The sequence below is a fragment of the Passer domesticus genome, chromosome 1 (assembly GCF_036417665.1).
Source record: "Passer domesticus isolate bPasDom1 chromosome 1, bPasDom1.hap1, whole genome shotgun sequence".
Taxonomy (NCBI): Eukaryota; Metazoa; Chordata; class Aves; order Passeriformes; family Passeridae; genus Passer; species Passer domesticus.
The window spans coordinates 160,116,683-160,140,796 of record NC_087474.1 but is presented as its reverse complement, the minus strand read 5'-3'; the positions used below and the strand labels follow the sequence as shown (position 1 = coordinate 160,140,796).

Here is a 24,114-nt window from a genome sequence, read left to right as displayed (position 1 = left end):
TCTGAATAAAACATCTCAGATCCTTTATCCAGCCCCAGGAGACAGAAAACAACACATCCTCCAAGGACCCTTTTTGTGATGTTCTCCTAACTGGTGACGTCTTGCACAGAGCTTGGATTTCTCAAGGTGACAGTCACAAATAACGATAATTATTGTCCTTGGAGTGCTGATCTCCCAAGAGCAGATCAGAACAGGAAATACCACCCAAGAGCAGGGGGAAAAAGAGCAGTGATTTTTTGTCCGTGTGTTTTTTGACCATCACAGCTGTGAAAGTCTGGAATATGAGCCACAAAGATGCACAGATTTCAGATGAGGTTTTTTCTTCAAAGAAGAAATAATAAATATGATAGAAATAAGGGTGGGATTTGACTTTTGGAAGCTCAGGAGACTCTAGGCATGTGCTCCTTGAATAGTAAAAGACCCTTGAGATACCAAGACTGGCTCTGTGTGCTCGAAGAACCCCACCAGTCTGTGACATCTTTGCACAGAGCTGGAAAAGCAAAAATAAGATTTCAGAATGCCCTTTTGTGATCCAAGGGCACCAGCAAACATAAAACCCTTCCTAGTTGCACCTCCAAAGTCCTTAAGCTTCCCATGGATGCTGGATGATGGCATTTTGTCTAAAGCCCCTCATTTTGTGGGCAAAAGTCAGATATTTTGCTATTCACTCTCCCCTCCTTTCCAGGCTGACTTTCCTGCTCTGCTGGGAGTGCGTCAAAGTCTGTCACCATCTCCCGGGTGTTTGTTTCTCTTTCAGATTTGGGTGGCATCTCCCAACACAGTGACAGCTGTCTTGATGCTAAAAACACCTCTTCCCCCGTGGCTTCTCTCCCTGGGGATTGGCAGCAGCCAGGAAAGATTAGGAACAACGTCTGGCTTGTTTTCAGCCCAGCTTTGTAAGGACACGGCTCACCTGATCCTGGTTTTGTGCGTGAGCAGGTAACCACACAAAGCTGCTGCTTTGGATTCACTGCGCGGAAGGAGTTTCTGGAGGCCCTGTGGATGTCAGGAAGCAGATTTTTTGGGTGGAAAAGGTTCTGTTAAAGCTTCCACTGGGACTGAAGACACCTTTTTAATGATTCAGAAGGTCTGTGAGGAAGAACGACACCAAAGCACATTGGTAATCAGCTCGTGGTGAGCCTGTTCCCAGTAATCCCACTATGGATCAATGTTCCTCACTGGGAGCAGTGGCACGTCCCTCTGCAAGCATGTCCCATCCCTGCTGGCTCCCAGCCACCCTCTGGAATCCTTCCACTGCCCAGGGCACAGTTTCGACTGGCAGATTTCCACCCGCCCCCGGGATTTCACAGAGGCAAAGCCTTCAGCCCCAGCCCGTGTTTGTGCCTGGTCCAGGGAGCCCAGGGAGCAGCCAAGGAATGTGCGGAGCAGCAGGCCTCAAAGAAGGAGCAGAGCTTCTCCCAGTCATCCCAATCTCCTCACTCTGCTCCTCTGCTGAGGTTTTTGGAGGTGTCCTGTGCAAGGCCAGGAGCTGGACTTGATGATCGTTGTGGGTCCCCTCCAACTCTGGATATTCTATGACTCCATGATTCTAAATCCAAAGGTACTGCAGGAGCAAATGCACTGACACTGGAGCGCCTTGACTTCACTCAACTTGCTTTTCTAGGAAATCTTTTATATCTCCTTCCCTTATTGATTATTGAGTGAAAGCCAATTCTTTTGCAAGGATGTGAAGGGATGGATGTCCCAGTCCCAACAAGACAGGAATAATTCAACTGGATGATGAGTCCTGAGCAAGGCTGGGCATTAAAACCAGGTTTAAATTGTGCCTCAGTGCAGGGATGTCACTGCTGATGTTACTGGGGACACATCAAATTGTCCAAATTGTCCAAATTGTTCCAAGGACATCAAATTGTCCTTGGAATGGGCAGGAAAGACCTGAAGACATGGAATGCATATTCACCCCTTGTATTACACAGGCCGGGAGTGCCAGGACAAGGGGGAATGGCTTCCCACTGGCAGAGGGCAGGGATAAAGGGGATACTGGGGAGAAATTACTGGCTGTGAGGGTGGGGGGTCCTGGCACAGGTTTCCCAGAGAAGCTGTGGCTGCCTCATTCTGGATGTGCTCCAGGCACGGTTGGACAGGGCTTGGAACAACCTGGGATAGTGGGAGGTGTCCCATGGCTCAGGGTTGGAATTTGATGATTTTTACAGACCCATCCAACCCAAACCATTCCATGATTCCATTAAGAGACCTGCTGGCCAAAGGCAGCCTGTAGGATATTTTTTGAGATTCTGGAGTAGGTTTTTGGCACTCTGATCCATGGATTTCCTACGTTTTGGCTTTTACGGTTCCCTGTAAAATGTTGGATCTCATGGATTTCAGCAACCTGCTCAACTATGAGCTGATGCAAAATCGTTTCTCCCCAAGGCACAATATCTCACTCATATTTACTGAGGATATTCAGAAACTTTAAGCTTAATCCTAAAAAAAATGTGTGGCTGGACCAAGCCTGGAGCCACCAACGTGTGACAATTCCCATCTGTCCATTGGGGACTGGGGGATAAAAGGGATCAGGACCCAGAACAGGGCACAGAGGGATTAAAACACATCCTATGTGTTTTCCACCCGGATGGAAATGTGCAGAGTGCAGCCCCAGGACTGTGCTGGAGGTGGAGCCCACCCAGACCATCTGCCCCAGCCTTTTCCAACACTCAGAGCATCTCTCTTGTATCCAAGTGACCCAAAATGACTTTTCTAAATTAAGATCCCAACCATGACGCCGTGCTCAACTTCCTTCCCCCTCAAGACATCTGCTGCTGACACTGAAAGGTTCTTTTCACCTCATTTTTAGGCTTTGTTTTCTGGGGCTGTACAGAACAAAGAGGGAAAGAGGCTTCTGTGTTCCTCTGGAATTAGGGATGTGAGAGTCAAGCAGGAGAAAAATGAAGATATCCAAAAGAGGATGTGCTGCTGTGTCAGAGGCAGATGCTCCAAGCCCTCCAAACCCTAATATGGAAAAATAGCTCTATTTTAAGACCGGAAAAAAGTGCACATGATAGGTTTGAGATGAGAAATAATTTGGGAGTGATATTGAAAATGATATCACTGCTGCTGTACTTCAGTGCTGCCAGGCTCATTCCATAATTAATAACTCCTTCAGATGGAGTGACTTTCCTTTGAGAGTGCAGAATTAAACATTTAAATCCCTCTCTGTAAATACAAGGCTGTGGCAGAGCTCTCCAGAAGCCTCGCAGCTACACTCTAATGTATATTTATATTCTAGATAAGTATTTTTAGCAAGAACTACAAGTCCTCTCTGTATTTGATGACATCAGAGCTCTGTTTTACATGCAATGTCCCGACTGCAAAAAATATCCCCTTCTTTTTCCTGCTCTTGGAATATCGCAATAATTTCTGCCCTTGTCTTGTCTCTCTGTCAGGTTTAATGTGTGTTCCAAGAGGGCTGTGTGTGGCTTACTTCCTCTCTCTTCCTGCTCCCAAAAATGGCAAAATATATAAATTTTTTAAAAAACAAAGCAGCCAAACAGCTCCTGGTTTTTCCCACCTCTGCAGTCGGGGCATGCTGGGATAACAACCACCACTCATGGCCTGACCAGTGTCCTGCTGTGGAAAACAACTGGAAATGATCCCTGCTGGAAAACCCAGTCCTTTAAATATTAATCCTGCTGTTCCCATGGTGCTTCTCTGGGAATCCTGCTCAGGGCAAACCAGGATTGAACCTGGCTCCCCCTTCAGTTTAAATCCCAGCTGAAGTTTTGTCTTTCCAGAGAAATTATCTTTTGGAATGCCCATTCCACCTTCCAGAATTGTGGAGCTCACAAGTAAAGGCTACTCAAGGCTCATACACAGTCCTGATTTTTGGCTGGAGGTGGGACTCAACAGGGTATCCCAGCTGGAATATCCTCACAGAAGAGCCTCTCTTGTACTTTGTTCTCTAATTTCTGGGTGGAAAAAAGCACTTCAGGTTTGTAACTGGAAACGGGAGTTGAAGATCAGGAAAAAATTCCTTCCTGTGAGAGTGGGGAGGCCCTGGCACAGGTTGCCCAGAGAAGCTGTGTCTGCCCCATCCCTGGAAGTGCCCCAGGCCAGGTTGGACAGGGCTCGGATCAACCTGGGATAGTGGGAGATGTCCCTGCCCATGGCAGGGGTTGGAATTTGATGATCTTGAATCTCCCTCCCAACCCAAACCATTCCATGACTCTGCATATCTCTAGTGCTGCCCCACATTTGCAGAGGGGCTGGAAGGCAGTGGAAAAGGCAATTTTTTGGACCAGATAAAGCATAAGGCAGTGAGGAATGCCCTCAAATCTGGAGATAAAACCTCTGCATGTGCTGGGAAGAACAAGCCCTCAGAAAAACCCTTCAGCAGAGAAACATCAGTGCTGGATTCTGCTGGCTGTGAAGCCTCACCCGGCAGGACCGAGAGGTTGCAGGTCTTTTTCTGGCCCTTTGGAGACACATTTTCCTCTGTTCTATTTTCTCCAGCCTATATTTAAACTTCTCTCTCCCCGTGTCCACTCGACCCAGTGACGCAAAAATCCGGCCAGGCCTTTGAATCTCCTGCATTTCCTGGGGCAGTGGCACTCGCTGGGTTTAACTCCTAAGGGGCACAGGGAGGGATAAATAACAGCAATAAGCAAAGAAAGAGCAAATTTGATTTTTTTAAGTGCTCCCAGGGATGCCTGTTTGGCCTTGTGGCTGCCACAGTGTAATCAGGTGACTTGTAATAGAAAAAAGGCCATTTTGTACCCCTGTGTGAAGAGTTTCTCACCTCTCCTAATCAAGGAATGTATTAGAGGTGCTTTGAAGATAAAAATCTGCTTCTGAGTCTGTTTTGGCTCCAGCAGAAACTCGCGGGTCACGTTGGCAGGTAAGTCCTGGCAGGATGCTCACAGCCAGCGCTGGTGACACGAGGGGACAGTCCCCACAGGGAGCAGCTTTGAAACACAGCAGGGTCACTCACAACCCCCTGTTGGCCTCGCTGCTGAGCTCAGGCACTTTCTCTTTTGTTCCCTGAAACCCCTCCAGTTCTCTCAGTGCATATCCCAAAAAAGCCTCCTGTCCCACTGATTGTATTTTGCCCTTCTCCCCCTCATTTTCCAGCAGGGATAGCCTTAAATCTGGCTTTTCCAAGGAGGATTTTTGCACTCCCTTGCTCATCCCTGTGTGTGGTTTTACCCTTGTCTAGCACAGGGCAGTTTGGGAGCTGAAAAACAAGCCAGAATCCTCCCTCCCCTTGTGCTGCCCCACACTCCTTTCCCACAGGGATATCGAGCACAAAAGAAAGACGCTGCAGGCTGAAAACCAGAGAATCCAACTTTATTTACGAAATCCTCACCCAGAAGGGAACCCTCATGCTCCCAGTCCCTCTGTATCCAGACCCTACCCCATCCACGGGTGGAAAGCAGAGCCCAGGATCCTGCAGAAAATGTGGAAAGGCTGCTAGAGACAGAGCTGGAAACCAGGATAAAAAAAAAAAGGGATGTGATCTGAGAATGGCAAGGATGGAGCTTTGCTTCTGGCCTGACACATCCGACTGGTTTTGAAGCAGGGAAAAACAGAACAGACGAGTGGGAAGCAGGGGCTGGTGCTCAGTGTCTGCGAGGGTGGGTGGAATACTGGGATTTGAGTAACTTGCAATTATTATCCTCTCCATGGCATTTGCTCCCTGTAGATCTCAGCATTGCCAAGGGGTTTTCAGTGTTTTAGTGGAGCTCTGAGGGTTTCACCTCCAGGAAAATGGGCTCACCATCCTCCTGAGCTCTGCCAAGGAATGCAGAATTGTCGGGGTTTTCTCCTAAATGTTACTGAGACAGACCTTGAGAAACTATTCCCTCTGTGCAAGGAGGAAAAAGAGCCCCCTACTTTGGTTTGTTGTGAAAAGAGAGTGGAAAAGGGAAAAAAAATGGAGGAAAAATAGACTTTGCCACAGAGGAGGTTGCAGGGATGCTGTGAACAAACAAGGATAGTGCACGGGGTGTATCCATGCTCCACTCTTCCCTTGCTTCCCAATTATCTGGATGATCCCTGGCAATAGCAACAGAGGGAATGGCAAATTTCCTGCATCTCTGTGAGCTGGGAACACCTGGCTCATTCATCTCTGCTTCCACTGCAGCTGCTTTTACAGCAGGCAGGGCCTCAGAATCAATCCCACATCTGCTCCAAGCAAATCCCAGCTGGGATCCCAGCACTTTTAACTGATTTTTTCCCAGAGCTGAGAGTCTGGGATAACCATTACTTTTCCTACCCTGCAGTTTCTGCTCTGAAGGGAGGACAGAATAAGAGAAGAATTTACTTGGAATAGTCTTTAAAACATCTGGAAAAGAAAATCTGGGAGCTCCAACGGCAACCTGAGCTCAGGCAGAAGCTGAGGCAGGGGTGTTTGTCTGGCCAAACTTGGAAATTTAGATTGCAGGTCTGACCTACCCTGGTCTGTCAGTCCAGGGGGTGTGCTGAGCTTTCCAGAAATCCATCCCGTTCCCACATGGAAGCTGAGCCCTTCTGAACTCATTCCTTAGCTTATCCTTGGACTTAAACTCCAGATGTCTGTTCCTGATGGGCAGGAAGTAACTGGGCCCAGATCCATCTGCTCCTCTCAACCAGGACATGGCACAGGACTCCCAGAGAAGTTGTGGCTGTCCTTGGATCCCTGGAAATGTTCCAGGCCAGGTTGGATGGGGCTTGGAGCAATCTGGGATAGTGGAAGGTGTCCCTGCCCACGGCAGGGGGTTGGAGCTGGATGATCTTGAAGGTTCCTTCCAACCCAACCCATTCTCTGTGGATCCTGAGGACCAGAAGCAGCTGAAGGTGAGGAACATCTGCTTGAACAGCTGGAAACTGGAGATTTGAGGGGTTTTAAGTCCAGGTGCCCAATCTCCTGGCTTGAGTCCAGTGTTGAAGATGGGGCGAAGCCACACGTCAGAGAAGAAGGACATTCCCAAAGCATCTAAGAGTTCATGAGGCAGCTTGGCAGGGAGAGTGGTGGGCTTTCAGCTGGAGCTGGGACACTTGTGACCTCACAGGGAGCACTGGAGGACCGTGCCAGCCACCAGGGCCACCAGACCCAGCGCCGCAGAGCTGCTCCTCACCCCGTTGCTGCTCTTGGTGTCGTCTGTGCACAGGTCGGTGTAGCAGCAGGATTTGGGCTTTTGGGCCCCTATCCCGTTGTAGGAGAGGCATTCCTCCTCACAGGCCCTGGTCACGGTGATGTTGCCAAAAAAGGGATAACCTGGGAGAGGCAGATTGGACAGGAGGAGGAGGTGAGAGAGGGGAAAAAAAAGGGAAGGAAAATAGGATTGAGAAACACTGACAGAGGAGGTGTTGGACATCCCTAATCCATGGGTGTCTCTAACCCAGCCTGTTTTTTGTTGGACACAGGCCTGCCAGCACTCACTGCTGACTCTCTCTCACCCTCCTGCTCCTTCCAAAATCATTCCAGCATGGACAAGGGACACAATTCCCTGTAGACATTTGCACCCTCTATAAATTTAAAGTCTACAGAGATATTGGGGTAGGAAAGGCAACAAGTGCAGTGAGTTCTGCTACTTCACTGTGAGGCTCCAAATCTGATGGATTTCTCTCCTTCCCTCCCTAAAGTGGGATAATTTCTCCTGGGTTTTTACAGAGATATTAAAGGGTAATCCAAGCTGGGACAGGGATGGGGAGAGGGAATTGTGGCCAGCAGATTGAGGGAGGTGATTCTCCCCCTCTGTTCTAGTGAGACCCCCCCTGAAGAGTGGGAGCTGCCTCCAGCTCTGGGGTCCTGACACGACAGAGACAGGGAATTGTCGGAACAGGTCCAGAGGAGGCCATGGAGATGCTCCAAGGGCTGGAGCCCCTCTGCTCTGGAGCCACGCTGGGAGAGTTGAGGGTGTTCAGCTGGAGAAGAGAAGGCTCCAGGGAGACCTCAGAGCCCCTTCCCGAGCCTGAAGGGGCTCCAGGAGAGCTGGAGAGGGACTTGGGACAAGGGATGGAGGGACAGGATAAGGAGGAATGGCTTCCCACTGCCAGAGGCCAGGGTTAGATGGGATTTTGGGAAGGAATTTTTGGCTGTGAGGGTGCTGAGGCCCTGGCACATGTTTCCCAGAGAAGCTGTGGCTGCCTCATCCCTGGAAATGTCCAAGGCCAGGTTGGATGGGGCTTGGAGCAACGTGGGATAGTGGAAGGTGGGAGTTTGGAGCTCCATGATCGTGAAGCTCTCTCCCAACCCAGCCCATCCTGGAATTGTCGGATTTCTCCCCAGCACCCCTCAGGGGCAGTGGTGGCACTCACCTGTCTCCATGGAGTGCAGCGTCGTGGTGCACACGGTGGCTTTCGGGGAGCACGTGACGGGCGTCCTGCACTTGGAAATGTCTGTGGGCTCCTTGCACACGTAACATCGCAGGGACTGGGCTGCAGAGGGGACAGAAGGGCTCTGAGGTGACACAGCAGGGAAGACAGACCCAAATCTGAAGCTTTCTGACCAAAATGCAGCAGTCTCCAAAATTAAGCGTGTCTGGAGGCAATGGCAAGGCTTGGATATGCCAGGGGGTGGAAGAGAAAATCTCACACTGGAGGACAAGGGTGGTGTAGCAGGAGCTGGGCCTAAGCATGACTTTGGAGGCTCAGCAGCCCAAAAAAAGGGATTTTGTGGGACCTAAGCTTGAGCTTTGTTAGGTCTGAGTATCCTCTGTAAGAATTCAGCCTGGAGAAGAGGAGGCTGAGGGGAGAATTGTTGGGATCCACAACTTCCTCATGAGGGGAAGTGGAGGGGCAGCACTGATCTCTTCTCTCTGGAGCAGTGACAGAAGCCAAGGGAATGGCCTGAAACTGTGTCAGGGGAGGTTTAGGTTGGATATCAGGAAAAGATTCTTCCCCCAGAGAGTGGTCAGGCACTGGAACAGACTCCCCAGGGAATGGTCATGGCATCAGGAGCTCAGGAGGTGTTGGGACAACTCTCTCAGGCACAGGGTGGGATTGTTGGGATGTCCTGTGCAGGGCAAGGAACTGGACTTTGATAATCCTTGTGGGCCCCTTGCAAATCAGGATATTCCACGATGGTAAAAACCAGCTCCTTCTGCTGAGAGCAGCATTCCCCAGCTGTGACAGTGACCGCTCCCCCATCCCTCCCCTCACAGCTCCTTCCTGCTCGTTTAAGCGAAATTCTGCAGGAATCAGTAACTGAGAGCAGGATTTAAATTTCAGAGCTGTGTCAGAGATCCTGAGCGCTGAGTGTGGCCTCAAAACTACTCTCATCAGGGGCTACTGCTGCTTTTTGAAGAGGCGATGTACAAACCCTTGCTGGCTGCCACCTGAGGGAGGGACATCTCAAAATATGCAAATATTGGCCACAGCAGCTCTCAAAAACCTCAGCGTGAGCACTGTCCATCCACAGCCAGCAGACACTGAGAGTGTCGATTTTCCAAAGTCCTGCTGGTGTGGCTTGATGACAAAAACCAGCCTGGTTTGAGATTTTCTATCCTACCCTCCTTCCATCTGCTGAAAAACAGCCTGCAAGCGTCCAGTGCCATCTATTGGTAAAAATTCACAGCGACGCTGTTTTTTTTGTTCCCGTTCTGCTGTCAGAGGAACCTCTGGGGCTTTGTGATAAGGATAAATATTTTTGAAGGCATTTGTTTGAACACCTGACTTCAGAAAGGAATTTTCAAGGCATCTGCTCCTCGCAGCAGCTCCTTTGGAAAATTCAGCTCTCGGGTAGAGCCTACACAGTGCAAAACTTCTCTTTCTCATTCCTTAGCTCTTGCTAAGGAATTCAATTCAAAGAGACAATTCCTTGTCTCTTTGCAGAAGTAAAAATTATTGTTTCATGGGAATATTTCAATTTTCTTGTGGCCTGTAAACAAGGGTGGTGGAGCCATCCCTATTTATCCCAGCTCAGGACCTCACTAAATCCCTTCCCAATGATCCATGATCCATTCCATAAAATTGTTATATATTTTAACAGAGGTATCACATTATCAACAATCATTTGGATATCTGGGGATGTGAGGGATGGATGGACAGATGGACAGAGTAGTTCTGGCTCCAGGCACTTGAGAAACTACCCTGCAATCCTTGGGGTGAGGTGGTTTCCATTTACAAACCTCAACATTTTCACGGATGAGCTGGGAAGTGCCTTGGGGGATTCAATCCCAGTTAAAAGCAGGTTTAAGGAAGGAAAACCTCAACCCCCCCATCTTTCACTCCCGCTGGGTGGTGCATTTAGAGGACGTGGGTTTTGTGGGAAGGTTGCATGGAAGAGGAAAGCCCAAATCCGTAAGGAACAGGACAAGAGAACTGGACAGAGACAGCTCTGCATCCTGATCCTAGCCAATAATTCCCTGTTCCTCACTGTCCAACAGGACCTTCAATTCCTTGATATCAAACCTCAGGAATATGAACAGTCACAGACACATCCCTCAGCCACAACAGGGGTGCCTAGACCAGCTGCTTCCTTTTGAATCATCCAGAAAAAAATATTTCTGCTTGATTTCAACTATAAAGCAAAAAATAATTATTTAAAAAATTTAATTATTTAAAATAATTATTAATTATTTAAAAATTAAAAAAACCTTATTTCTGCCTGATTTCAACTATAAAGCAAATGAGGTTGATAACTCTGTTTCCATAAAATTCTTTGAGACCTTGGGTGGTTTCTCAGAAATTCCATTAAATCCAAGACAGGAATTCAGATGGAGATGTGTGATCCCTGCCCAGGCTGCCTTTCCTTTGAGATCTTCCATGGAAACAGCCTGAGGATCTCTGGGGCCCGTGGGCTGCGGGTTAAACCCCTCTGGGGTGGTGCCATCCCTGGAATGCCTGTTCCCGGCAGGGATGTGGCTGCAGTTGGTCACATCTGCACGGAGGCAGGACAAACCCTGCTGCCAGCTTGCCCAAGATGCAGACTCATCACAGACCCAGGGGAATTTCCCATTTCCACTATCTCCTGAAACAAGCGAAAATCCTGGAGCTGAGGGTTTAATAAAACTTTCCAATGTCCTTGGAGTTATTTCTCATACCCCCACCCTTGTCTGTATTGAAGTTTCACCTTCTGGCTTTCAGCATTTCCAGCAGCCAGCTGGGAGGTTTTAGGGATGTCAGGAGCTCGGGATGAACATTCCTGATGGCAGAGGGTGGCAGCTCAGGTAGAGGCTGGCACTTCAAGCTCTTTTCCAGGCTGGTCCTGCCCTGTGCCTTGTCCCCTCCATCCCTGGATGTGGGTGACAGGTATCCAAAGGACGTGCATCGCTCCCAGTCAGGCATCAAAGCTCTTCCCACCAGGAATGCATCTCCCCTTTCCCATTTCACCCTCTCCTTCGATCTTCTTCAATACAAAAGGCATCATTTCCCCTACCTGGGGGTTACCAGGTCTTTCCCCTCCCTGCCCTCCCAGGAATTTCCCAGGGTGGGGGGCCCTGGAGTGTTGGGAATGAGGAGCTCTTACCCAACTCCACGAATGCCAGGCCAAGCAGGAATCCCACCAGGAGTTTCTTCATGCTGAGAGCAGATCCAGGCAGCCAGGACAGATCCAGAGAGCTTCTCCCAGGGAGCTTTATATGTTTTCCCACCCTCCACCAGCTGTTGTTGATCCTGTGGGCGGATTCCCTCGGGGTGATCAGGGGAAAGCCCAGCTCCAGTCTGGATTGGGATTTGCAGAGGAACGAGTTCCCTGACGAGGTGACATCACCACAACGAGCAGACTCCTGCCATACCTCGGCTCTTCCCCAGGTTTATGTCCTGGGGCTGGTCCCATGGAAAAGGAAAAACACGGCTGGCACTGCAAGGTGTGGCCCCATGCCAGGGCTTGGATGGGGAATGTAACAAGGTTTGTTTGCTCCTTCCAGTCTAGCTCCACGAGCCCAGAGCTGACTTGTGTCACACGTGTTGCACTGGCCAACAACTGTCAAGGGGCAAGTGGCAGCAGGCTGGGCTTCCACGTGCTTTGCAGAAATGATTCCACAGGCTGGCAGGACTGGGGTTGCCCAAAGATGTGTTTTCCCAAACCCAGTTCAAAATCAAGCCTGGTTTCTGGATCCCTTGATTATTAACTGAGCTGCTAGGCATGGGATATGGTGCTTCCAAGTCTGGAATTGGGATAAATCACGTGGTCTCAGGTCCTGGGTCATGCTGGCAAAGCAGGACACTCAGCCTTCCTTTGGAAAGCTGTCAATTATTTACCAAATTTTATCCCGAAGCTGGGAAATAAGCCCAACATGGAGCAATTAATCAATTTTCCCCACTCCAGCACCTTCCTGATAGCGAATTTCACTTTATCCACATCAGGGCAACCCTTTCAAACATCACAATTTATTTTGTATCTTATCCAATATTTGGGGAGACAGCTTCAAATGCTTGGAGCTGGGGAGAAATTATTTACTTCTCCCTTTGGACTGAGCTGCTGGTATTTTATATTTCACAGGAAAAGCTGATAGACTTTTCGTTGGGTTTGTTGTGATCCAAATTGGAAAACCCTGGTGTTGTGCAATTTCCCATAAAACAGCTGAATAAGCCAAAGAGGCAAAGTTTGTGAATCACTGGAGCACTTGGAGATTTTAGGGTTGGAGATGAGGTGAGTGAAGGAGCTTTAATGAGGTGCTTTGCCTGTCACAGACTTGTCATGACAACACACGTGGGAATATTGCTGCCATTCCCAGCAGCCTCTCCTGCTCCCCAGATGGAGGATGGTTCCCAGTAACCTGAGAAGCATTGCTAATGAAAATTTCCACAGCCACGGATGACAGAAAGCTGACAGAGCTGTGGGAAAGGGAGAGAAAGACCTACACCCTCATCCTTCTATATGAGATCAAAAATTATCTTTTATTTTATCTTCCTGTGCTCTCCGAGTTCAGGTGCTTAAAAAATAAAACCTGGATAAAACATAATTTTCTGGGGACATAGGAAAAAACCCACTTGGTGAAAGCCACCAGACCGAGTTACATCCAGATCCTTGCTCGGAACTGGGCAGCTCAAAGGCACATTTGAGCAATATCTTAATTAACAGCCATGAAACTGGAAAAGATCCAGTGCTTTCAGCATTCCAGGTGGTTGTGCCTCAATGGGAAAGCACAGTGGGGTTGGCACGGTAAAGCTGCTTGGTGGATTGTGGAGTGGAAGTGTCCGTGGAGGCATCCTCTCATACCTGAAAGTCATTCCATACCAAGAAATTCTTGGGATAAATCCATGTGGTTGAAGGAATAGGGATATAAATACTTAATCACTGGCTTAACTCTGTCTTAAAGGCTCGGAAAGGTTGGAGATTTTTCCATAAGGCAAAACACTGGCAAAACACCAGAGCTCCCGCAGAGGTGCAGCAGTTCCAGACTTCAGGGAAAGAGGATTTGGGAGCATTCCAGTAAAATTGTGGCGGCAAGGAAAGACCTTTAAGGTCTGTTACCTTTAAGGCATTCCTTGATCTAAAGATAATCAAGAGCTTACAGAGAGATGGAGACCTGGAAACAAACCCAAAACCCAACACAAACAACCCCAGGTGGTGTCCGGGTGTGTGTTGGGAGAGCAGGGATTTGGATTTTGATTTTGGAGGTGGCAACACCCTCCTGGCTTCCCAGGTAGAATTCTACTGCCACTGTAGAACAAAATGGGATCCTAATGGAAAACAAACCCCCCCCCCCAAAAAAAAACCAAACAAACAAAAAAACCAACCAACACCTAAAAAAAACCCCAAAAACCAAAACAAAACAACAACAACAACAACAAAAAAAAGAAAACAAACAAAAAAACCACCAAAACAAAACAAAACAAAACAAAAAAAAAACCACCAAAGCAATAATGAGGAGAGTGGGACAACAGGATTCACACCAAAAGATAACACTGGAAGACACTGGCTCCTTTTAGCTTGGCAGAGTTAAGACAAGCCTAAGTTCAATGAAATTGGAAAGTGAGGTTGGATCTTAAACACTAAAAAATTTGGGATTATTTCTGTAAGTAAAGGCAGGGAAGAAAACTGACCTGCTTTAAACCTGATAAGTATGTGGAAGCTGTGGTTTGACAGAGCAGCTCAGTAAGGCTTAGACAGCTCGTAGGACTCAGGAGGCCCTAAAAATTCCCTCCTGTCTCTGTCAGGGGTGGAATAAGCCCTGGGAAAGGTTTTAAGCACTGACTGACAGGAGCCAGAAGGGACTTTGGTTGAAATGTCATTTCAGGTCTGGAGAGCTGAGAATATCAGCGAGGCGTGGTGTGTTAGGGAGAAAGGTTTGTGTGCCAAAAGCCTTCAGGAATTCTCAGTGGGATTACTCCAAACCTTCTCCCAGCCTGTCACTAGGAGACTGTCCTAATTTATAAGGTAATATAGGGAGATATAATCACTTTCTGCTTATCACAAATACCAGGAAAGGCAGATGACAGAAATTTGGTTTTTACGGGTAAGAAGGTGAAGTAAGAAGCTTCACCTGCTCTAACTTCCCTTACAGTCAATTCTTGTTTGAGTGATTAAACCCCAGAATTTTATGAGATGTTTTGTGGCAGGGAGTGAACACCAAGCTTTGCTCAGCTGTTCCAGTTATTGATTATCAGCCACACATGAAATTACTCCTGTGTGAAATATTTCTGCTCTCTTTTATGGACTCCCTACAGCCAGTGGCTCTTGTTGCACCTCTCTACTAAATTCAGTTTCTCACTGCTGCAATTTTCCTCTTCTCCGTAGAAATGTATTTTGTCTTGGATATCTCTTGGATAGACTTTGGTGGGGTCTCTGACTCCTCCTCTGTTCTCTAAGGCTTTAATCCTTCTGATGGTTCTTCCTCAGAAGAACTCCCTCTGTTTCACCACCTTCTCTCCTACATTGTCCAGCTCAGATCTGGACATTTTCTTGAGCCACTCCATAGAATCCCAGAATGTTTTGGGTTGGAAGTGACCTTCAAGATCACCCAGTTTCAATCACTTGCCATGGGCAGGGGCACCTTCCACTATCCCAGGTTGCTCCAAGTCCTGTCCAGACTGGCCTTGGACACGTCCATGGCTGGATCACCCACAACTTCTCTGGGCAACCTGTTCTAGGGCCTCAGCACTCTCACAGGGAAGAATTTCTTCCCAATATCCCATAAAATCCACCCACTCTCAGTTTGAAGCCATTCTCTCTTATCCTGACACTCCATGCCCTTGTCCAAAATCCTGACACTCCATGCCCAAGGTCCAAAATCCCTCTTCAGCTCTCCTGGAGCCCCTCTTCAGCTACTGAGAGCTCACAATGAAGTCACCCCAGAGCCTTCTCCTCTGCAATCTCAGGAATAAACAGGATGGATCCACCTGCTGTGATACAAACACCAACCAACCCTATCTGACACCGTGGTCATGTCATGGTAACCTTGGCATCAATCTACATGACATCCATGTCTTTCCTGAGAGCTGATTTGCAGGATGGAGTCCGCTCCATTTTCCAGATATCAGATTCCCCAGCATCCTGGTGATAACTGGTTTGCAGGTAAACACAGATACTGTTGATCATTACACTGAGCCACCTGGAGTTCAGCTCCTGTGATTCCACAGGGGTAGAATTTTTACCAGGGGACTTTTTGGATGCTCCACTATCTTCACGTGTGACTCAGTAGCAGGGAACCTCTCTGCCCGTGCCCGTGGCCACAGCGATGTTTGATGATCCAATGCAAGTTCCACCTCTCATGGGTGTGTGTCAACAACAAGACTTTGGGCTTGTTGGGGTGGAGTTGGTCTCCACCCTCCTGATGAAACTCTGCCACTGGGCAGGAAGGAATTCAGGTTTCGTTGGGCTGGAAAAGGGTGAAAATGTGAGCACCCTTCTCCAAGGAGCGCTTCATGTCTGTTTTCCACGGCCTGTTTGGTATTAAATGTTTCTCCTCCATGGGGAGCATCCAAAAAAAAAAAAAAAAAAAAAAAAAAAAAAAAAAAAAAGAAAATCCAGATTCACAGCTCTGATTCAGTCTCTAAAGAGCTCCTACCCCTTTTTTTCTGTGTCTGAGCTTCATTTTGCTGCTTTGCACACCCAATCTGAAAATGTGAGGTGAGAAAATGAACCTCTCCAAGCAGAGAAAGGAATTGTACTTGCATTTCCCAAATTCTGGCTTAAGCTCACTAATCCCAAGATTAAAAAGCAGGTGCCCCTAAGGATGGGAGGAAAGACTCCAGACTTGCTGGAGTTTTACAAAAAGATGTAAAGATTTTTACAAAAATGTGAGTTGTGTTCAGGGCTCTGAGAGAAAAAAGGGGAATCCAGGGATATGGTCACATGGAGGTTGGAATCATTGAAACATGGAATGGTTTGGGTTGGAAGAGACCCTAAATCTCATCTCATCCAACCTCCCAGCCATGGGTAGGGACATATTGCACTAGACCAGGTTGCTCAAGTTCCTCTTCTTCCAGCCAGAGGACTGAGGGCAATTCCTTCAGGCACCGCCTGTGTTTGGGCCACTGTGGGAATGTAGGTCCCTCAAGCATTTTCTGAAAACAGCAAAAATGTCCAAGATGTGATTCTGAATTGGACTCCAGAGGGATGAATATCCACAATTCAGGCATTTCAGGCTTCCTTCAAGCTGTATCAGTCCTACCATGGACTTGAGAGATCTCTAGCTAGTGTAAAGTGGTCCCTGAGTGTGTCATGTCCTGAAGGCATTGGATTTGTTCCAGGGAATGCCCAGGCACACTCTGAGGGCCAAGGTATGTTTCCAGACAGGTCACTCTAGTTGGAAGGATGAGAAATTCAGGCACGAGCTGTGACAGTTGTGATCAGGATTAGAGAAGGGATCGTGATCCTTTTAAAATTCCCTTTTTATTCTGGTGTAATTCCTTTCTCCTTTCCAGTGACAGTTGCTGCCAACCCTACGTGAAAGCCCACATCACTCAAAAATTCACATTCCATGATGTAGGGAGCCTGTGTCCATGTGATTTTCTATCTGAAATTTGGATGATTTGGAATAATGGGATTGTTAAATGTTGGAGAAGATGTTCATCATTAAACCATGTCCTCAATTGCCAGATCCATGTGGTTTTTTGAGTACTTCCAGACATCGTGACTCCACCCTTTTCTGGTGCTTGAACACCAAAAAAGCCAAGGCTTTCTCATGCTGGGAACATTCCTTGGGGCTGCTGTTGGCTGGGAGTCTCCAGTATTTTTTTTTCCACATTTTATTCAGCTGATGGCACTGTTGATCTCTTATCAACATTCTGCAGTACAGAGGCAACATGCAGAGACTGGCCAGTCACAGAGCTACTTCCTTCCCTTTATCAGGAAGATTTTCCCTCTTTATCAGCTTTGGTTGTGCAGAGAAAGGAAACAGAGACTCGCTACAAACTTGTCACTTGTCAAACCCAGGGACTGTCACCCTGTCTGTGAGTGAGAAGTGCCTGACATCACTTTGTCAACCTTCAGCATCATCAGCAGTGCCTTTGACTGACAGGCTGGCAGCGAAGTCTGTCGCCAGATACAGATCTGGATGAGTCAAGCTAAATAAGTAACCCCTGCTAAGTGATAAAATTAGCCTGTGCTGGGTGTTGCCATGGGGATCCAGCACAATATTGGGAGTAGCGTGACAAGGAGGCCAACACCCATCATGAGGGTCTGTATGGTCAAAGCAAAAAGTTGTGAGAGAGCCAATTAGCAGAAAATGCAGCAGAAATAACTTTTGAAAATTTGTGGAGTCATGGGCATGATTGAAGCAGGACAAAAAGTCTGGTGTGGGAGTCACCTGGCCTAAGCCCAGCCTTTCTTCTCTACCATAGGTGGCTCCTGAGTGACTCACTGGAGCTGTTTCTTTTTCCAGTCAGGCAGACAAAACCAAATTTCATCAGACAAAAGCTTTGTCAAAAAGTGGATGGCAGTGGGGATTACCTGCTTCCCTTCACTGGCTTTAAAGGGAGCCCTGCAAGGGTGGAGATGAGGTCACCTGGAGGCCTCTTGTTACTAAATGTGTTTTCTCATGGAATAATGGAGTGGCTTGTGTTGGAAGGGGCCTTAAAAACCATCTTGTTCCACCCCCTGCCGTAGGCAAGGACAGCTTCCACTATCCCAAGTTGCTCCAAGCCCCAGCCCACCTGGGGACACTTGGACTCTTGGAGACTTCCAGGGATCCAAGGGCAGCCACAGCTTCTCTGGGAATTTCATTCCAGGGCCTCACCACCCTCACAACCCAGAATTCCTTCCCAATATCCCATCTAACCCTGCTCTCTCGCAGTGTGAAGATATTCCCAGTCACTGGGACCTGTAACTCCATTCCCTTTTCTAAAGTCCCTCTCCAACTCTCCTGGACCCCCTTCAGGCTCTGGAAGAGGCTCTGAGGTCTCCCTGGAGCTTTCCCTTTTCCAGGCTGGACATTCCCAGCTCTCCCAGCCTGGCTTCATCCCTTGGAGCATCTCCGTGGCCTCCTCTGGAATTGCTCCAGCATCTCCATATACTCCTGCTGTTGGACCCTAGAGCTGGATGCAGAATTCCAGGTGGGATCTCACCAGAGTGGAGCAGGGGGCAGAATCCCCCCCTCACTTCTGCCTACACGGTGGGGACACAGCTCAGGACACAGGGGAGTCTCAGGGCTGCCTTTCCCTGCCAGAACAACTCTCAGGCACACTTTGGGATTCTTGGAGTGTCCTGTGCAGGGCCAGGAGCTGGACTCGGTGATCCTTGAAGGTCCCTTCCAACTCTGGACTTCCCTTGAATTTTGCCAATCCATCCCAGCAGGACCAAGCTCCTTCCTCACCCATCCACGTGTCCAACTTCAATGACCACATCCAACGCTCTCTCCATTTGTTGTCCTGCTTCTTGGCATCCTACATAATTCCACAGCAGTTTGGCTTTGCCAATTAATTTTGATTTAATCTGATTATAGCTTCTTTCCAACACCACAGATGAATCGTGTCTTTCCTTCCTCATCCATCCCTTCCCTCCCTGCAGAGTTTTTTGAGGTGGCACACCTGGGATCAGGAGTGTAAGGCACTTGGAATACCATTGTCCCCTCATCCAGCAAAGTTTTGGGATGATTCCATTTTAGATAAGCAGAAAAACCTTGATATATAGATAAATATATTATATCCAGATATATTTGTTGATATCCAGAAAAAAAGGGAAGTGAACTGGAAGGTCAAGGGTATGGATGCAAAGTATGAAGTTTGTGGTTCACTGAAATCAAAGTTTCAGAAACCTCTTTGCGTTTTTTTTTTTTTTTTTTTCTGTAAAAAAGAGGAAAAAATGGAGAAAAAAATCTAGAGAGAGTGACTGTGGCCTGACATAGATGAATAATTTCAAAGATTTTTCCAGGAATGGGAAGGAAGCCTAAATGAATGGATGAAAAATGAAGCAGCAGACAAAACAACATGAGGGAGATTAAGAAATATATAAAGTAAAAATATGCAATAGTCAAAATTACTTAGGTCTCGAGAAAGACATTGAATGTTATTTATTCATTTATTTAAAATGAATTATTTAAAGTTATTTAAATATTATGTAAAATTATTTGCTTTTAAATTGAGAGGCAAAATAAACTAGTGATAGATGAAAACTGAATATTAAATTATCTACTTGTTTATTCAATACATAAAATGCTTTTGATTTTGGGGTAAAGACAGCATAAAAAAATGTTTCCTGAAAAAGAAACCACCACAACTGAGGTGGAAAAAAATTTCAATGTATTCAAGCTGGTACAAAGCAGGACAGGATGTTTTCCATCCCAGAACTCTTGGAGAACTGAGATACAGAACAACAGGTCCAGGTCCACTCCCAAATATTGTTTATAAATTGGTCAAGGCAGAATCATGAGGTCAGAATTTAGCTCCTAAATTAAAATGAGGAGGGGTAACAGCCACTGTCTGACCTCAATAGAGGGCCAGGAGTAAAAACAAGGTTAGAAGGAAGCAAAATAATAAAAAACCCAGAAAAATACTTAAAATCCAATGTTGTATTTGCTGTTTTAATGTTAATAAAGTCAGATTTTCACAAGTTTAGCAAAGTAACGACACAAAATAATGTGGGAATATTTATTAAGATGGCACAGATGGAAATTAAATTTATATAAGATGGGTGAGAATTTTTTAAAGGTTTGGTCGTGGAGGAGCTGGAAATATTTAAAGTGTTGGGAGTGGGATATCAGCCTGGGGAAATTCATCAGCACCGTTCCTCACTTTTGGAGTGCTCTTGCTTAATATTTTCTGTTAAGACCTCAAAAGATGCCATAATAGGATGGAATTTACTGGTGGCACAAATTCGGGAAGCCTCAGCAATTCCAGGAAGGATCAGGGTATCATGAACAAGTAGGCGGCTTGGATGCAAGTCATGGATTAAACAGGATCATCCACCATAATGAGTCAATTGTACGTTAAACGAGGACGTCACCTGGAGATGATTGGGAGATGAAAGACGCGGGAATTCCTGGATGATCCCAGCTGGAATCTCTGTCGGGCACCTGATGGAGCATGGAAAAGGTGCAACACCGGGTGCATTTCCCCACCTGTGACTGAGGGACCTGAATTCCTATCCAAAGGATCATGGGGAGATGCAAATAGAGAGAATATGGAGCCAAAAAGGAAAATTTAATAAATAGGGAGAGTGGATTTTCACACAGGCAGATAGTGATAGGACAAAGAGGAAACGGTTTCAAACTAAAAGAGGATTTACATTAGAATTTAGGAAGAAATTCTTCCCTGTGAGAGAGGTGAAGCAGTGGATTAAGTTGCCCAGAGAAGCTGTGGCTCTCCTATCCTTGGAGGTGTTCCAGGCCAGGTTGGACAGGGTTTGGAGCAACCTGGGATAGTGGAAGGTGTCCCTGCCCATGGCATGGGATTGGAACTAAATGGTCTTGAAGGTCCCTTAAACCCCAAGCCTTCCCATGATTCTGAAAGAGATGGGATTTCTTAGGAGAAGGAGAAAGGACTCCCAAATATGGACACACAGCAGGGAAGAATTGCCTGAGATAAGAAAAATGGTGGCACTAGAGAAAAATAGTCCTTCACTTTTCCATATAAATGTCCCAGGTTTAGTGCCAGCCTGGGAGCCCTCAAGGCTGGAGAACTGATCCATGTTCATACTGGAAAACTGGGATGGAGACACAGAAGTTTTGGAATGAATATAAGCAGTGCTTTTGCCAGACACATTAGTGGAAAGGCTTTGTAACTTTCCCAGTATTAATATTCCAGGAAAACCTTTAGTCTTGTCAGCCTCCAATGCCCACCTGTCCATCCAATGCTCCAATGTCTATCCATCCTGGATAGCTGTCCTGGATGTTGGGTAATGCCTCATTTGGGGTCCCAGGTTAGCAAACACCCCCCATAGCTACAAATAAGAGTTTATGGACAGTGGTCAGCTCCGGGTACAGATGAATCCAGCTCTTCCACACTCCATTATTTTGGCAGTGCCAGTGTCCTGGCAATTCATATTTGGATAACTCCAAGATTTGGAGTGGTAGAAGGGAGAAGAGCCCAGGCAAGATTTCCACTGGCTTGGGGGGTGAACTGAGTAGGTTTGAAAGTTATTCCACATGTGAGTGAGGTGAGACTAAAATTTACACCTTGCTTCTGCTGAAAACACTCCCAGGTCTCACAGCAGCTCTGCCTGGATGGGGTTGGAGGAAGGTGACCAGGAAAATAAGGGTGACACATAAGTGGAATATTCACTTTGCTGTGATGTGTGGGATCTGTTTGCCTTAATATCCTATTAAATATACTGAAAGGCTCAGAAGGTTGGGATTGTACAGTCTGTAGAAGAGAAGCTCTGTGGTGACCTTAGTGCCCCTCCCAGTACCTGAGGCAGCTCCAAAAGAGCTGGAGAGGGACATTGGAAAAGGGATGGATGGACAGGACACAGGGAATGGCTTCCCACTGCCAGAGGGCAGGGATAGATGGGATATCGGGAAGGAATTCTTCCCTGTGAGGGTGGTGAGGCCCTGGCTCAGGTTTCCCAGAGAAGTTGTGGCTGCCCCATTCCAGGAAGTGTTGAAGTCCAGATTGGACTTGGAGCAACCTAGGACAGTGGAAGGTGTCCCTGCCCATGGCAGGGGTGTTGGAACTGGATGACCTCTCAGGTCCCTTCCAACCCAAACCATTCCATGATTCTGAACCTGATTTTGATGGAGCAGATAAGACCCTTCTTCTCTTGGGCTCCTCTTGGAGACACAGCCCTGTCATGTGGGGCAGAGCAGCACATCCACCCTTCACCAACCACCTTCACAAAGTGTCTGCATTGTCTCTTTGCCTCCTGCATTCCTGGCTGTCCTCAGTATGCTGTCTGCTCCCAATCCCACTGTTGGGCTGGAAAGAGGAGGCTGTGAGCTCTACTTTAGCCGGGCGATTTGGGCTGGTTCATGTCGACATCTAAATCCCGGAGCAAACAAAAGTTTCCCCTGTCATTTCTGTGATGCAAAGGTGTCCCCTGGTTTTTATTTCGTGGTGAATCACCGGGGTGGTGGTGGCAGGGCATTTACCTTGGCGTAGCTACACGGGGTTGTGGCTCTGCTTCCTGGTCTGTTTGGGCTCCACCCTTGGTGTTTTGGGGTTCTTCACGGAAAGCGTGGTGAAATCTGTGCAGGGAAAGAGCCAGCTGTCCTCAATAGCTTGGATTAGATTAGATTAGATTAGATTAGACTAGACTAGACTAGAATATTCAGTTGGAAGGGTCCTACAATGCTCATCCAGTCCAAGTCCCTGACCAGTTCAGGGCTGACCAGAATTTAAATCATATTCTGAAATCCAAATTCTGAGACACCTGAGTCACTGACCACCTCTCCAAGAAGCAGTTCTGGTCTTTGACCACTCTCTTGGTAAAAAATCCTTCCTGATGTCCAGTCTATATCTCCCCTGGTGCAGCTTTTATCCTTTCCCATGTGTCTTGTCCCTAGATCCCAGGGAGAAGAGCTCAGCACATTCCTCTCTATTTTGCCTCCTCAGGGAGTTGCCATGATGTTCCCTCTCAGCCTCATTTTCTTCAAATTGGGCAAACCCAAAACACTCAAGGATGTTCCTTCCAGCCCTTTTCCAGCTTTATTGCCCTCACGTGGACGCATTCCAAGACATTCCCATAATTCCTAATTTGTGGGTTGCAGAATTGCACAGAATGTTTTAGGGGAAGCAATGCTGGACACAGCAGGATAATCTTCCCTGGACACAGCCCAGGATGTGGTTTGTCCTCTTGGCTGCCAGGACACACTGGTGACTCTTGTGGAACTCCCGTCAGATTCCTTCTGCAGGACTGGTTTCCAGTCCCTCCTGTCCCAGTTTTTTTTTTTTTTGTGCCTGGCATTGTTCCATCTTAGGTGCAGAATCTGTCATTTAGACCTGTTAAATTTCATCCCATTAATCATTAATTTTGTTCTCTTTCACAGCTGGGGAATAAACACCCATCCCAGACTCCATTTCCATTCTTTGCATCTTTTCCACAATTTTACACAAATGTCTCTGGGAATGAGACATTTCTCTAGAACAGAGTCACAAAACTTTGGAGGAAAACAAACATTTCCTGCCTGGATATTAAGAATTCCTGCTGAGCATGGAGAATACTGATGAGCAGCCCGGGATGTGAGGATTTTCCACGAACCAGCAATAGCAACAACCATTTGTGTAGACCTTGACCTGGGTTGAGGTAGTGACTGGTTGAAAACACTTTGAAAAAGGTTTGGACAGATCCAGTTTGGGGGGGAATGGTTCAGTCTGAGAACTCTTGAATCCATTTGGAAGAGAAGTTTCCTTCATCATATTACTCAGATTTCTCCTGCCCCAGCAATCCCACAGTTCAATGTCACATTTTTACACAAAAGACTTCAGTCTCTTCAAACACTTCAGCCTTTTGCTGTGCATCTCTGCTGCAATAAATATTATTTGCTGGTTAAAACTGATACTGCAGAGCATCTGAAAAATTGAAGGACGTGGAACCATGGAAATAGTTTATTTTGGAAAGGTTGTCAAAGATCCTCTCAACCAAATCCCTGCCATGGACAGGGACAGAGATGCTGAGGATGAGTCTCTGGCACTGAAGATGACTAAAAAAATGTCTGTTATTCTTTCTCCTGCCCAAACCCACTGACTGTTTCCAAACTGCCTCTGGCAATGTTCTTTGGGTTGTTTTAACTCCTCTGCCACCCCTAGGAATGGTTTGGGAGATCCTTGACCTCAACCTGTGCTGGTGAGAGTAGGGTTGAGGAACCTCCAGTGCCCAGAGGTGTCCACTGTCCTGGAACTGTGACCTCTGGT

At 47.2% G+C, this 24,114-nt stretch overlaps 1 protein-coding gene and 1 long non-coding RNA gene across 5 annotated transcripts; one reads left to right on the top strand and one right to left on the bottom strand.

Moving 5' to 3' along the window:
• Positions 1-5,324: 5,324 nt before the first annotated feature.
• On the bottom strand, positions 5,325-11,518 carry LOC135286282 (ly6/PLAUR domain-containing protein 2-like). Its single transcript, XM_064399402.1, has 3 exons — positions 11,408-11,518; positions 8,257-8,376; positions 5,325-7,213 (listed from the first exon to the last, which is right to left on the bottom strand). Exons 1-3 carry the CDS (start codon positions 11,457-11,459, stop codon positions 7,002-7,004), a joined length of 384 nt encoding a protein of 127 aa, XP_064255472.1. The 5' UTR covers positions 11,460-11,518; the 3' UTR covers positions 5,325-7,001.
• LOC135286287 (uncharacterized) lies at positions 7,044-23,590 on the top strand. 4 transcript variants are annotated; one of them, XR_010350701.1, is made up of 3 exons: positions 7,044-7,106; positions 12,383-12,532; positions 23,250-23,590. It is a non-coding gene; the product is annotated as an uncharacterized LOC135286287 (long non-coding RNA). The 4 variants fall into 4 exon arrangements; XR_010350697.1 differs by lacking the exon at positions 23,250-23,590 and adding an exon at positions 14,124-14,245; XR_010350698.1 differs by lacking the exon at positions 23,250-23,590 and adding an exon at positions 12,638-12,765.
• The last annotated feature ends 524 nt before the right edge of the window (positions 23,591-24,114 follow it).